The sequence below is a fragment of the Plectropomus leopardus genome, chromosome 11 (genome assembly GCF_008729295.1).
Source record: "Plectropomus leopardus isolate mb chromosome 11, YSFRI_Pleo_2.0, whole genome shotgun sequence".
In the NCBI taxonomy this organism is placed as follows: Eukaryota; Metazoa; Chordata; class Actinopteri; order Perciformes; family Serranidae; genus Plectropomus; species Plectropomus leopardus.
Window position 1 is genome coordinate 6,248,638 of NC_056473.1, and position 15,180 is coordinate 6,263,817.

The 15,180-nt window shown below is 40.2% G+C and overlaps 1 protein-coding gene across 1 annotated transcript; it reads right to left on the reverse strand.

Annotated features, from left to right (window-relative positions):
• Positions 1-8,136: 8,136 nt before the first annotated feature.
• Positions 8,137-15,179, reverse strand: slc25a22a (solute carrier family 25 member 22a). Its single transcript, XM_042496007.1, has 10 exons — positions 15,160-15,179; positions 14,947-15,072; positions 13,367-13,422; positions 13,025-13,115; positions 12,374-12,428; positions 11,039-11,099; positions 10,674-10,818; positions 10,421-10,575; positions 10,258-10,333; positions 8,137-8,290 (listed from the first exon to the last, which is right to left on the reverse strand). The coding sequence occupies exons 1-10, from the start codon at positions 15,177-15,179 to the stop codon at positions 8,137-8,139; spliced, it is 939 nt and encodes a 312-aa protein (XP_042351941.1).
• Position 15,180: the final 1 nt, after the last annotated feature.

The window sequence follows — 15,180 nt, forward strand, 5'->3', positions numbered from 1 at the left end:
CTCTCTCTCCCCTCTCTCTCTCTCTCCTCTCTCTCTCCTCTCTCTCTCTCTCTCTCTCTCCTCTCTGTCTCTCTCCTCTCTGTCTCTCTCTGTCTGTCTCTCTGTCTCTCTGTCTCTCTAATAACCGCCGGTTCACTGTGGCTCAGAGGACAAAATGGGAAAAAGTGACTTTTTGCAGCTGCTGTTAAGGAGTCTGTTTGCTNCCCTCTCTCTCTCTCCTCTCTCTCTCCTCTCTCTCTCTCTCTCTCTCTCCTCTCTGTCTCTCTCCTCTCTGTCTCTCTCTGTCTGTCTCTCTGTCTCTCTGTCTCTCTAATAACCGCCGGTTCACTGTGGCTCAGAGGACAAAATGGGAAAAAGTGACTTTTTGCAGCTGCTGTTAAGGAGTCTGTTTGCTCTGTTGCCACGTGCCATTGTTGATTCTGTTTGTGCATTCATGTGTCATTTTAAAAGAAAAAAAAATATATATATATATATTGCTTTTCATGTAATGAGGAGTGCAGTCAGAGCCCCCCATGGGATTTAGATAAGGCTTGCACCCTAGATGCATGGTTTAATTGGGAATCTCATTAGTGGCAGAAGAAGTATCCACATCTTTTCTAATGAAGCAAAAGTACCAAAATACTCAATTACAAGCAAAAGTCCTCCATTTAAAAGTATAACTGAAACACACATTTACTAAAAGTAGAAGAACTCATTATTTATACTGTTTTCCTTATTTAACCCTTTGAAACTTAAGCAAACTGTTTTGATTTCTTTCATAAAAACATAGGAGGAAGGCAATGACCTACTTATTAAAACATGGCCCAAAAATGAGCAATTAATGGAAAAAAGTTATAAGAAAATTACCTGAAAATAAGCCAGAAATTGAACTGAAAAAGTGCTGAAAAAACAACATATATATGTTTTTTTCTGTAAATAATTTTAAGTTTTCATATGGCCATATAGCTCATTTATTTCCAATGTGCTCCCAAGATCTTAAAAAAGGCACTCATAAGAAATACAAAATTGAATTTAAAGATAAAATCTTACAAGCCACCACAAAAAGCTGTAATATAATACTGTTTTTAATCATTGTTTCATTAGCAGTTTAATGTTCCACCTGGTCAATGTAGAGATCATTTTAGCTGCCTTGTATACTGTAATTATAATTCATTTCCAGCTATTATTCATAATTGATTAGTCATTTACCAAACAAAAACTGCCAGCTTCTCCAATGTGAGTTTTTTTTCCTCCTATTTATTTAATTATAAAATGAAAATATTTATCAGACAAAATAATACATTTAAACATGTTGCTCTGGGTACTCTGATATTATGATTTGATACTTTAGTTTGAAAATGAGTAAACTAATCAATGAATCAATTAATTGTAAAAAGAAATAAAAAATAAATTAAAAATTTAAGAAAAATCCTCTGAATAATAATAATCGTTATTTGCAGTAATCTCTACAGATAGTTGGTGTGTTCCAAATTTGAATAGCTAAAGCTCACACAATATTATAAATAAGTAGAAATGGAAATACTTATATGAGCACAAGTAAATCATATACAGTACTTGAATGAATGCACTCAGTTACTTTTCATTGCTGTATCTCTTGAATCAAAATGACAAATTAGTCATTAAAACAACAACCTCCTCTTGTCATAATCACTGATATAAGGAGCATAAAAAAGACCAACCCATCTGGCCCTGTCACTGCAACCATGCCCCACCTGCTGCACATACATACCCCGATCCCTTATACAAATGGTGCTCAGGTGGCCCTGCATTCACCACGCTGTCATGTGCAAGTTTATTGACCACATTATTAGGCCAGAGATTAAAAGCTCTCCAGGAGTAATTGTGTGTCCTCGGCCAGTTTATGATGCAAGGTGATGTGGCTGCTATGCAAATATTCCAAATGAGATGCAGAAATGGAATGTAGATTATTTTAGCATTCAGTATTGAGGCTGTCTGACATCACACATAGGCAGCCCCTTAAGTGGTAGAGGAACAATTTGTCCGTGACCTTGACTTAGTCCTAGAAAACCCAGTCTGGAGGCAATTTAAAACAATTTCTCCAATTACTTTTCCTCTCTGTTCACAGAGCAAATTCTCCAATTTGCGATGGAACTCCTTGTTACATGCAGCTGGCAGACACAGACATGGGACATTATAAAATAAATGGGATAAGCCATGACAGTTATTAAAAGTACAGCACAGGGGCCAACGTCACCACTTTGCCATTTGGTGGAAACGGCTGAAACAGAAGTTGTGTAATTAAGCTGCGATATTAAAAATGGAAATCATTGCGGTGCATGCTCATCAGCCAATAACCCCTGACCTGAAATCTTTACAACGCGGTCTGTAATGTTTTTATTGTGCGTCACCGCCTTTCAGCGGCTCTCCAGTAATAAAAACGCAGGTTCTTCTAACTGCAAAATAGAAAGCTAATATTCCATTCAATCATGCGGCTCTGTGATATCGCAGATTACAGTTCAATAGGATATGAGTAGAGCCGTACTGTGGATGCAAATGCTCTGAGCAATACCACAACTAACAGTTTGTCTGCGTTTTGTCAATAAAGCCGGGAAGGTCATTTGCTCAAAGCATCCTGCAGTGATTTCCATTTGATTATATTTTGTTGTGCGTTGCGCTCCGTGCTATTTGTTCACTATTGAGAATCTTTTGCCATTTGTTAGGAGAGAATTCTCTGCAGACTCATTTGACCACAGTCTAGTCCCAGATTTTTTCCCCCTCCTGTGCTCCCAGCATCATTGTGCCTGTCACTGATGCATCTGTCTCCACTGGTATCTATAAATACCCCCCCCCTTCTCTCTCCCCTTCAAAAACCTGATTCCCATTGATTTAGTGACCTATATACACATCAACACCATCCCCTCCCTTCCTCCGGCTCTCTGCTCCTTCTATCGACGGCCCTTTACTGTCTCCATCTCTTGATGCCCCCCCCCCCCTCACTCTCTCCCTTTAACTTACCCTTTCCTCCACCTTCTCTCCTCTTGCTAGAAAGCTCGAAAGACTAATAATAGTTCACGGTGGAAGCTCAAGTCATGACACATGAAAGGGATTGGAATGAGCTAAAGAACAGTGCTCATTTCTGTATTTCAAAGTCTTGTCATTGTGGTAAACTGAGCCCTGGGCTAATCTCTCATGTGTGTAAACACTGGAGTAGATAGTCTGATGAAAGCAGTCTCTCAAAGAGGCACAAAATTCAATATGAAATCTGACTCTGGCTGAAATGAGACCTGGATACAAGGAAGAAAGCAGCGAGTGTGTGTGAGTGTGTGTGTGTGTGTGTGTGTGTGTGTGTGTGTGTGTGTGTGTGTGTGTGAGCAGGGTCATGCAAAGGTGCTAAGATTTAATTATGCTGCAAAAAAGCATTCTGGAAAGTAATGCTATAAACAGCAGTGTTGAATACATAGCAAACAGCAGGGGATTAATAATGAATAACCCTCTGTCATAACGTTCTGCAAAAACGTGCAGGAATAATGCAGGAGAGCTCAAACACCCACATGAAAACACATTTTCATATTCTTATCGTTCAACTTGTGCATAAATATCTTGTTTATGAGGTGAGGGCACGCAGATGACAGAGGCACATCTGTGTGCAAACAGCATCACGGTTGCAACAGATAGAAAGTAGCATGACTTGAGAGTAAGATAGACCGACAGAGAGTGAGATCTGCGCGCGTGATTTACTGCCACACCGCCCAAGCTCAGCATACACCTGTAGTACATTGCACTGCTCACGCTCTCTTCCCCCGTCCTCTCCCACCACAGCAGCGCTGACAGCTCTCCCGCGACCCCACACTGACACCTGGTGGCTCCACGAGGCAACAAATCATCACAACAACACACATGTCAGCTGCTCTGGTGCCCCGAGGAGCCGCAACGTCATCCTCGCGTTCTTCAAAAACATCGCACTGCTGTTTGGTTTTCACAGCACTGTTACAAACACAAAAAGGGCTGTTCTTTTGTATTCTGTCAGATAACTGCTGGACCTTGAAAGCAGATACGGTGACAAAACCCAGACTACATCAGGCGATTTAGGGACAGTCAGTTTATTGAACAGCAAATTGTGACAGGGGACACAATATTTTTTTTTTCAATTGCTTTGTCAACAATGTCTAGGACAACTGTGTCATTCACCACACATATTCATAAACACCCTCTTTGCCACAGAGACTTTGTAGATGGACAGTGGGGTGAGCGTCCGTGTTTTAAAGTGCTATATTGCACAATTCCTCTTGGAGGAAGACAACAGAGGCCATGATCAGACCCCAGATGGCCTCCAAGGTCCCCGCTTGCATCATACATTGTATTGTTGTGGGGGGTTTTTTCTAGTGTGTGTGTTTGTGTGGCATCTTCTTATTGCATATCAGTGAGCTGGTTTGTGAATTTTCCTCAGTGAATGTGTAAAGCACGAATCCGTGGATTAAAATGTCATAAACTCTTCACTATAATTATAATACATCTCATAATATCTAAGATACATTCTTATATCTGATTCATTTAGAATATGTAGGCGATATACATTTTTGTGGATAACTGCTGATAGTGGACACCATCATATGAGTCTCTTATAACGACCTGTCGTCTCAGCCCTATGGATCAAGTTTTACAGACATTGATAAACTTTCTCACAAGACAACAAAAAAAGTTAATCTCAATCGACGTCTCCACTGGAACAATTCAGACGTTATTCCGCAAAAGCAGCACATTGTTTTCAGAGGACTTTGTCTGAGTCTGTTCAAAGTGGGCCATGTGGTGTCTTGTGCCTAATAATTCTTTGTGCTTTCTTTGATTGTATACACTCTAAGTCATACATTTGGTGTTTTAAAGCTCCTCTGCGTTCACCTGCACCCCGGCTGTGGATGCTGATGGCGGAGGAGTGTGACAGATAGAAGGAAAGAGGGGAGAGAGAGCACGGGTCTGACAATCAAAGAGAAAAATACCGCAGTGTCACACTAACAACTACACGTCAACTACAGCACTACACAGTCAGACACGCACGCACGAACATAACCAAATGCACAATGTGTGAAAATTCACATCCGAGTAAAACAAAATGACTCGTTTCAAGATTCGACCAAAAAAAATAATCATTTTAAAACAACGAAGGAAGATAGAGGCGGGATGGGGAGGCTCAAAAATCATAATAATCTCAACGACACAAAAATAGGCATTATGATCACATTAACAGCATAAATGAGATGAACTGGCAATCGGAATGTTGAAAAACTACAACAGACAAGCTCACGCGAGTCAACAGGTCCTTTGTTTTTTTGTTTGTTTTTTTTCTCCTGTGGCTCAGCTGTCAGCTGACAACATGGCTGGAGGTGCCAGTCCATGTCTATCAGTTCTGCTGTCTCTCCCTGACCTATGGCTTTCAGTTAAGACATTGATAACGCTGAGATTCGCTAGCTAGCTTGTGATTCAGTCGGCAGAGCCTTGGTCGTTAGTGCGGTCGATGTCATATTCTCATGAAAGAAGCACCGTTCAAAAAAGACAGATGTTAGTTTTACAGTCTGATGTCAGCAGGTCCCTATTAGCTTAGTCAAAGCTGTATTTCACTTCCAGTAGTGCCAGATATCATTTAACTTGAAACTAAAGACATTTCTCCGTTTGGTCCTAGTTGATAAAACTGTAGGAAAAACAGCTGATCCAACTCAATAGCACCTCCAAAACCATCCTGAATCTACACAAGTCCCCCCTTGCACACAGTAAAAAACCCTCATTAATATGCTGCATTTAAGTTCTAATGATGCTTGTTGCATTAAAACATGTTCCTTCATTTGATATGTCCACACCATCATAACATAAAATCACAATATGGATTGAAGGGAGGGGAGGTAGGTGTGCAAATAAGCCATCATGTACAAAACAAACAACAAATCCTAAAAACATAAAGTTCATATCATCTGCTTCTGTACAATATAGTTAAGGTGGATACTTTTGACACAGAAAAAACAACACATACAAATATATAGTGCTATACCGCCAATAGAAAGGAATATTGATAAATAGACCTCAACTCCCACAAATGATAATACACTGAAAAGTTGCATCGCGTATCTACAGTGCAACAGACGCGCTGCTTGAACGGCGGGAGCGAGGAAGGAATGTGATTGGACAATACACGTCAAAGTCACCTTGATCTCCGGCGAGATAAACCAATGGCAGGGCTTCAGTGTTGTGATGCATAAACAAGATACACCGGCCGGGGAGAGGGGGAGGACAGGGGGGGGGCTGCCTTCCCGAGCAGCTTAAAGCAAAGAAAACCTTGAAAGCAAACGAGCCGAGATGTTTGGTAAAAAAAAATCATAGAACACTGAAAACAAATTGGTGTCTGATAGCGAAAGGCTTATCATTAGCTCTTTGGGTCCTGCCACTGAATTCAAGTTTGGATAAAAGAACTGAGATTGAGTGTGAACTCATCTGTAAACAATAATAATCATGTCTGGATCGAAGCGGTTAAAACTAGGGGTCGACATATTATTTTATTTTAAATATCACTGATAAAATCAATTGATTAAAAAGTGCAAAGGAAGTGTCAGCGTGGGGGGAGCTTTTACTTTGTAAAGCCTCAGGGAGCTATTATTATTTATTCAATTTTTAATTTCAATTTTCACTTGACTTTATAAAAAAGTTGCTAAGAACTTGCTGCATTTGATGTTGAATGTTTCAGTTTTGATTAAACATTCGGCAAAGGCATTTAAACAAAGTTTTGTTTTGGAGTTTGTCATAATCCAAATTGTAAATATGACAGAAAGATTTTCATTTTTATTGTGAATGCATACCGGTTCCAAATATCGGTTATCAGTCTCATTAACTACTGATAAAACCAATATGTGTCGACCTCTAGTTTAAACTGAGGTCTCACTGGCTTCACATTATATGACTGTGGCCTCAGCATGAGATGTCTGAGCATTTGTCTGCATTAAATACTAATAATCTTCTATTAAAATTACTTTCAACCCATTTAGCGTTCACAGCTTTCATCTGAACCCACAATGCATCACACGGGCAGAAATCTGCTGCCACTCTGCTCTCTGTGGACTGAAATATTTTAAAGCGCACAGCACTTCTGGCCACAATCCAATCAGTGATGTCACAGCGGGTGTCTTCCATCATCCCTCCCAGAACCCCCCCCCCCCCCGCCCCCTCCGCTGTGACATCACTGATTGGAGGTATGACTGCAAGTACAACATGCTTGACAGTTCTGGACCCATGGAGAAGAAGCACAGAGGCAGTTTGAAACTATGTGTGTGTGCAGTTTTGGTTGTGCATAATGCCCGAATGTGCGACTACGGAAACACGAGATATCTTTTTCACACGGGCGAAACATTGTGGTGACGCTGAATATCAGATGGAACCTGATCTACTTAAAAAGCCAAGGCAATCAAAGTGAGTTCAGAGCTGAATGGCTGAGTTCATTACAACCACTTACAGGAGGGGATGTGGCTGAAAGATCACAGAGGGTGTGCTGCTATCACATAACACATTCCCTCTGTCTTTGTGGAAACACAGGCATGCTGTATGTTTTTACTCTAATCCTAAATATGCAATCTTTTACGACATAAGCTCTGATGGATTCACTGAATAGCATTTTAAGTAAAAGCTCTGTTCTTCTAACATTCTCAAATATCTTTCTAATTAAAGTACGTGTGTTTAATTAAGCTCTAAATGGTGTATCATTTTCAATAGATTTGTCATTCTAGAGACTAATGCTTTTTAAAAAAAGAAAAAGGGTGCTGTAGGGCTTGCATAACTGCAGCAACCAAGGGCAGTACATCTAGTCTGAAAATTTGACAATCATATTCAAAGAATGCAGAAAAATGCTGTAATTATAAAGCAAAAATTTTTTCAAACTTCAACTGATATTTGTGGCTTCATTTCCAGAGAGCTAGCTCAGTGTGCTTACTGGATTTTTGTGTGCCACCACAGGCAGCTTGGCAAACCAAAAGGCTCCCTCCTAAGCTAATTCAACATTCAACATAACAAATTGAAAACAACACGTACTGATCATCTCGGTCGTGCTTTGACCAAAATGGAAAATTTCTTTCAGAATGAGATGAATCCTCACGCAGTTGGTGTGATGCATTATGGGAGGGAAAGGCAGACAGGAGGTGCTTCTTAGTTGTCTCTTTTAGGCAAGAAGCTGAGGATAAATTCACCCACGCCCAGAAAGTAGACCACCTGGGCGATGCCAAACAGAGGCGCGATGACCAGGGCTCGACAGTAGGCTCCCTTCAGGAAGGCTGATGGACCCTCATTACGCAGGATTTTCCTGCAGAGCAAATAAAGCTAATAATTAAAAGTGAAACCAAAGTTAATCAGCTCTAGTTATGTGTCAGTAGATTCTGATTCAAAATATTTTATTCATCCCTGAGGGGAACTGGGAGACATTAAAAGTGCTCTTTACTATAAAGACATAGAGAAATTATAAGAAGAAAGAATAAGAAGTATGCAATAAAAATGTACATTATACTAAAATATATACCACAATAATTACACATAAATAGGGCTGTCAAAAAATCATTTTTTAAAATTGCAATTAATTGCAGAATTTAGTTAAGTTAATCATGATTAATTGCATTTTTTAATCACATTCAATTCCATTATTTTGTATTACAAAACAGCTTTTAAGTCCATAGACAAGCAGAAGCAACTTTAATTCAATTGTCTTCATTAGGAGTCAAATGACAAAAACTACATGGGACTAGCATATAGTGGGCATGTTGAGGTCAGGAGGAGACCCCTGTGAAATGACCATTATGAATTTATTTTATTCTTGTCACAGCATGTGTTGGGTCGCTCTGTGGCTGGGTATTTTTGCCCATGTAGTGATCTGTGTGTTGTTGCTGCTATGCTCAGGTTGTCCATCTGTTAATCTGTCGCACTGACATGGCTGTGTTTGAATGCTGCTGTTGACTGTGTGTGTTTTATACTGTCTTTACTGTTTTATGCGATTGGTTGACTGTAAACAGAATTGCCCTTTTGGGATTTTCAAAATTTAGCCTCACTGTGGAGCATTATTCCATGACATGCTTGATCCCACTGGATTGATTCCTCATGTCTTCTAGTTTTTTTGGTACCAGTATCATAACTGTAGCTTTAAAATTCAGCCCGATACAGCTGCTTGAAGATGGGAATGTCAGCCGGCAATTAACGCAAATAAAAAAAAAAAATAAAAAAAAATGGGTGAATTACAGCCATTTATCACATCACAATTAACATGTTAATGCTGACAGCCCTAATATGAATATAAAAATATGAGAAAAGTATAAGAGAAATGTTTTATAAGAGACATAATAAAAATGCACAAATATGTGCATCGTACTACAAGTGTGCAAAATATAAATGCAAGAGAATTAAAAGTAAGAATTAAATATATAATATTAAATAAAAGCACTGTGCAGTCTAAATATTGCACAGTGTATTAGAGGTAAAGGGCTTCAAGTCAGTATTGAGTGCTTTGGGAATGTGTCCTAAAACCCCAAAAATATATATTATCAAAAAGCATTTCTGGGTCCTTTGTCTCAAAGTCAATGGGTTTTTGGTGAGATCATGCCTTAAATAAGGTCTGTGGTTAACACAAGCTTAAGAGACTTTAACGTTCTGTTCTATGACATAAAATATGAAAAACAAATCTTTTGACTTTTTAAGCTTTTATGTGTCTTACAAAAAGCAGTTGCTAAGTAGCTAAATGACACTATAGAACCTTATCACGCCAAACACGACGTGAAGTCATTCGACTGTGGTGTAGTTAGCCTAACGTTTTTACCTCTGGTGACTGAATTTCGATACCAGAAATCATAAAAAAAGAGTTCATTTGTGAAGATTATCTGGCTGAATAAAACATGAAAGTATCATAAACCTTTGTTTACTGCAGAGTTATTTTCTGCCATTTTCCAAAATTCAATGGAAAAATCTCATTTGACAAGGGAGCCGGGGCAACATTCATTTCCGCAGAATGTATAGTTTTGCTGTTGAAGCCATAGAATACTGTCAATAGAAGAAAATATGAATACTAAATAAATTATGGTTGTTTGGTATTAGTATGGTATTTTATTTAAATTGAACTTTTTTCATAATAATCTATCGGTTGTATTGTTTGCTCGTTCTGCTGTTGTTTTCATAGTTTTTTTTTTCATAAATGTGTTGAGACGTGTGATCATGCACTTTAAATCCATTCGACTTGACTATACACACAGCATCACACATGCTGCAGCAGTAAAGAAATAACAAGGTCACCTGATGCAGTCAGTCACTCCGCTGTACGTGTCTTCTGTGCTCCCTCGGTTCAGCGACTGCAGGCGGGTCTTTATCACTGCAACGCACAGAGCTCATTTGAATATATAACATCGACTAACGGTGCACACATTACTTCAACAGTGATCGCAGTCCTGTCGCTCACCATCGACAGGGTTGACAGCAACAGCTGCTGTGCTCCCGGCAAGGCAGCCTGATATAAAGGACACGTAGAAAGGAGCAGGCCCATCCATGCCTCTCTTGCCCAGGTTGTTCAGGTTGGCAAAAAGGGGGAAATAGATGATGGAGAACGGAACATCCCTACAAAAAAAGAATAAGAGAGAAATAAGAAAGATGGTCACAGAAAGTCATGTGAAGTTCATTACAGTATGGCTGCGAAGTTGCAAAATTTGTTTTACCTGAGCAATGTGGCACCAAGGCCTTTATACAGTCCAGCAATTCCCTTTTCCCTAAATAATTCTCTGGTAAGCTGCATGGCTGTGGGGGACTTGGTCTCCACAGTACCTGCTGCCACCGTCTCTGGCATAAGCTTCCTCTGAGCCGCTGTGGGGCAAAAAAAAACAAAACAAAAAAACAATTATACAATCTTAAAAACAGGTATGTGGGCAGACATTTTGAATTTATAACCGTGAGAAAAAAAGAACAATGATGTTGTAATCCCTCTTATGACCACATGAGGCCACTGTTTCTCCAGTTTACACACAGCAACTCATTCTGTCTTTTTTTCTCTAAATAATGTCATCTGGATTTCATTTCCTCTCACCGATTCGTCCAGCGTCTTGGAGCTGGATTTTTAGCATCTCCATAGGAGTTGTGACAATAACCTGCAACAGAACAAAGCAAAGGTGTCAGGAACAGTGTCAACATGAGCGTACTGTAAAAAGGGATTGAGTGGGTCAGGCAATACGTGTGTCCACTGTAAATCCACTGGCACACATGAGCTATATGTCATCTCTTGTTTTCCTCTGTAATCCACACAGTAGTAACTAGTTAACTGGCTTAAGGGTGAGATAGCCATGTTCTCAGCCTCAATCTTAATCCAAGGTCTGCTACACTTAATCTAATCACGCTCCTCGGGCTTGAAGCCTTTGCCCTCATTGACAAGAGGCATTTCCCTCTGACTCACTCGCTCGGCGCACATGGCCAAGCACTCTCACAACGTCTTATCTGATCACTCACATCTAGCTGCCAGTGAATCGCCCGCTAACAGGACATTTCAGTGATTAGAAATCATTCATGAGAATGTCAGGGTTGTTACAGTTTAAGGCAAGTTAGATTTAAGACTTAAGACTTTTTTAATGTCATTTGGAATTAAGTTTAAGACCAATTTTCTAATAATCAAAACTGAACAAGGACTATTATTTATTTTGCCCAAATGTTTATTGTAACAAAAACATTTTGTCCAGTGAAAAAGTTTGACTATGTCAAATGTTGGAAAAATAACTCTTTTCAGGGTGGAGCACATGAAAGACAATAAACATGATATATCATCATAAAGGTATCTATTTAGTTTATCAACAGAAGTGGGAGAATATGGTATTTCTGGGCTGATTTCTGGACGATTTTGTGTTTCTCAATTTGCATGTGAGATTTCACTGCTTGGATTCCTGTCATTATGAATTTAAGAAAAGGAATTGTTTGAAAATATTTACCTAAAAAGAAAGAAGATTTTACCAGTTATTTTGAGATTTTACAATGCAATGTCACAAAAGGTTCATAAAATCCTACTTGCCGTTTCTGAGCATTTTTAGGACTTCTGAAAGATGAATTTGAGACAATTTAATATCAACTAAGGCCTCATTTTTAGATTAATGAATTCAACGCCTTTTAAGATAAGGATCCGCGGGAACCTTGAACGTTACAGGTCACATTCAGATCACGGACAACAGGGACAGCCTACAGAGACAAACCTCGAGCATGCTTCTGCAACCCCCTCTGCTCATTTAAACGTGGTTAACTCTAGCTGCAGGCTGTGACAAACAAAGCGACGGCTGAGGCCCAGTGGTGTGTATGTGAGTTGACGTTGGCAGTGCTATAGGCAGGGGCTCCAGATGGAAGAACAGGAGGATGCAATTAAAGCGGCACCTCACTCACTCACCTGGCATGTACCTGCCCCGCACCCAGCCAGCATCTCTTTGAACAGAGTGAGTTTTCTGAAAAGGAAGGAAAAGACGATAAAGAGCAAGATCACATTAGAGCAAGCACTTAGGCTGACAGTGTGAGCCAGACAGCTTTATTTCTGCAGTCCTCCAGAAAAGGAGTTGTCACCATCTGCGCGATGATAATCTTTGTCTTCTATATCAACATGTCAAGCGCAAGGGCAGATTAATAATTCACAAGGTGAGCTGCTGGGCCAGACAAGTCAATCATTCATCGGCTCGCATGTTTGTCACCATAGAGATGGAGACGGATGCCCCAGAGTCCTTCGTGGGGGACAATGGGTGTGTGCCTGATTTCTGCTATCTGAGATGATGGCTGCTAATGTCTGGCGTGTGATAGCATCGTGTGCTAATTTGACTTGGTAACGTGATACAAGTCATTTTGTATTTTTAACCCAAACAGTTAACAAACCCCCGTGAAATACCCGCTGAGGAGTCGACAGAACAGTGGAGGATTAACTCGAGCCTTGGTGAAAATACAGACAGCTAATGTGTCAGGTTACGTGTTAGTAAACACGGCAGTTAATCACGGTGTGAATGAGGGGGAGTCGCTGTGTGTCAGTCAGCCTGTCGGCACTTTGATGCCTCACCCATCCTTGGAGAGGTGATGCCTGAAGAAGTCGTTGGCAGCCAATTTGATGGCTTTCTCTGGCGTGACTAGTGTTAAGTTCACCGCCGCTCCTGGGAGGATAAAAAAGGATGGGGTGCAAGAGAGAAAGAGGCAAAGAAGAAAAAGAGAAAACAGAGACGTAGAGGGAGATTGAGGGATAATTGGCGGTAGCAGCAAGACGAACGTCAGTGTGTTTGAGCCTCACTGTGAAGCTGAGAGTAATCACAACCGTATGTTACCCAACAGCTTTGATGCTCTCATTTTTCACACTTCAGTGAGGCCTCACATTAATCACAGGACTCTAAAAATAGTAAAAACTTACCTCGGTACATCCCAAAATACCCCTCTGACCGGATGGTCTTAATAAGGCAATCTGACCTGAAACACAAACACAACAGATGTGGTGTTTTAGGTACCTGAAAAACTGATGACAAGCTGTGAGATACTGCTGATGAATTCTCCTTCTGACCATAGACTGTATATGAAAAATGGATGAAATGACATATCTCAAAAATTGAAGACAAAGCATCTCAATCGCCCCCTGGTGGCTGACTGCAGTATAGGTCATAAACCTCATCTCTATGTAAGTGAATGGGACATAGGCCAAACTAAAAACTCAAGTAAATGCCAAATACACAAAGATGGTTTCTGTCACTGAAGGTAGTTCTCATCACCCTGATGTTTGTTCAAGTGATAATTTTTATAAGTTTTTTGTGGGTTATTCAATTCTACAAAAAGGGGATTTTCCACCACGATTGACAGTTGTGTAGGCCAATCTGTTTGCTCACGTCCAAAATAAAAATTCAAAACATACATTAAAAAATGTTTTCCCTACAGGTTGTTTCTGTCATTTTAAGTAATTGTAGTTGCTCTGGAAAGGTGGTTTGAAATTATGATTGACAGCTGTGTGTGCCAATCCGTGTGCTCACGTTCAATGGGGCTTCATGCAATTGGTCAGATAGGTATTTTGGCGGAACTCCTCCACCGCAGAGATCGCTAGTGCACAGACTTGAGCTCCGAATGACTTCAACAGTGCAAGATAGCAGCTGCCATGCCCGGGGTACTTTAGCTTTACTTAAGCATAGTGGGGGTAAGTGGGGACGCGTCGTTAATCTTTACATACAGTCTATGAGCCAAACTAAAAACTCAAAGTACACAGAAAACTATTTTTTCCTAAAGGTGGTTTCTGTCATTTTGGGCAAGTTTGGTTATAAAAAGTTGGTTTGAAATCATGATTAACAGCTGTGTGTGCCAATCAAGTGCCCGGGATCAATGACACTGCTAACGATTGATTGGATGGCAGGAACCTGATATCATGGAGTTTGCTGCTGTGCAGACTCTGTGTGCGTCCTAAATCTCTTTTTTTCCTTCTCTTTTGTTGTTGGCTATTTTCATGATTATTTGTTCACTTAAACAATTAACATTCCTGTTGTGACTATTTGACCGTTCATCAGTTACTTGAATATACAATCATTCATCATTATAGCTTCTTTTAAGCTGTCAAGCAGCTAGCAAGCAGTCATTTGCTCGCAGCTCATTAGATGTGATGCTGTACAGAGGACTGTGGGTCAGACTAGCCAGAAAAGCATGTTGGATTGCATACTGCAAAATCCGACCAGATGCAGTAAGACAGTTTGGTATTTTTGGCGTTTTGCATTTGACATATTATGTAATGGGACATACTAAATCTTTTTTTTTTTCTGGCATACAAATAATATGGTATTATGGGTACTGTGACACAGACTGACTGAAAAATATCACCAGCACAAGACGGCAGCAGTCGTATCCTGGATACTTTGACTTCATTTTTGTACAGTGGGGAGAAGTGGAAACGTGTTGTCCAATAGCCCGGCAACGTGTTTAAATGGTAATATATTAAAGTCAAATACAGAAGTTTCATACATGCTGGTGTAAAGGCGAGATCCATTTTGCTGGTTTTGCAAGCGAGTCTTGGCCAGGTCAATGGGAAACACACAGGTCACTCCAATTAGGCCAGCGATCCCCCCATTGATCAATTTGGCAGGCAAACTGGACAAGAGACAGAAATAGGAAATATGAGGTCAATAGATGAAAATAAGGCCACAGCGCTGCTGTATCTGTATCTTTCCACCTTACCTGATCTGCTTGTCAGCCATT

What these genes read in the sequence shown, in the direction of transcription:
- slc25a22a (XM_042496007.1), bottom strand. Translation starts at nt 15,179, where the DNA reads ATGGCTGACAAGCAGATCAG. An exon ending in CATCACCTCTCCAAGGATGG is followed by an intron (nt 12,429 to 13,024) that starts GTGAGGCATCAA and finishes CTTCCTTTTCAG; the next exon opens with AAAACTCACTCTGTTCAAAG. An exon ending in GCGGGGCAGGTACATGCCAG is followed by an intron (nt 11,100 to 12,373) that starts GTGAGTGAGTGA and finishes GTTCTGTTGCAG; the next exon opens with GTTATTGTCACAACTCCTAT.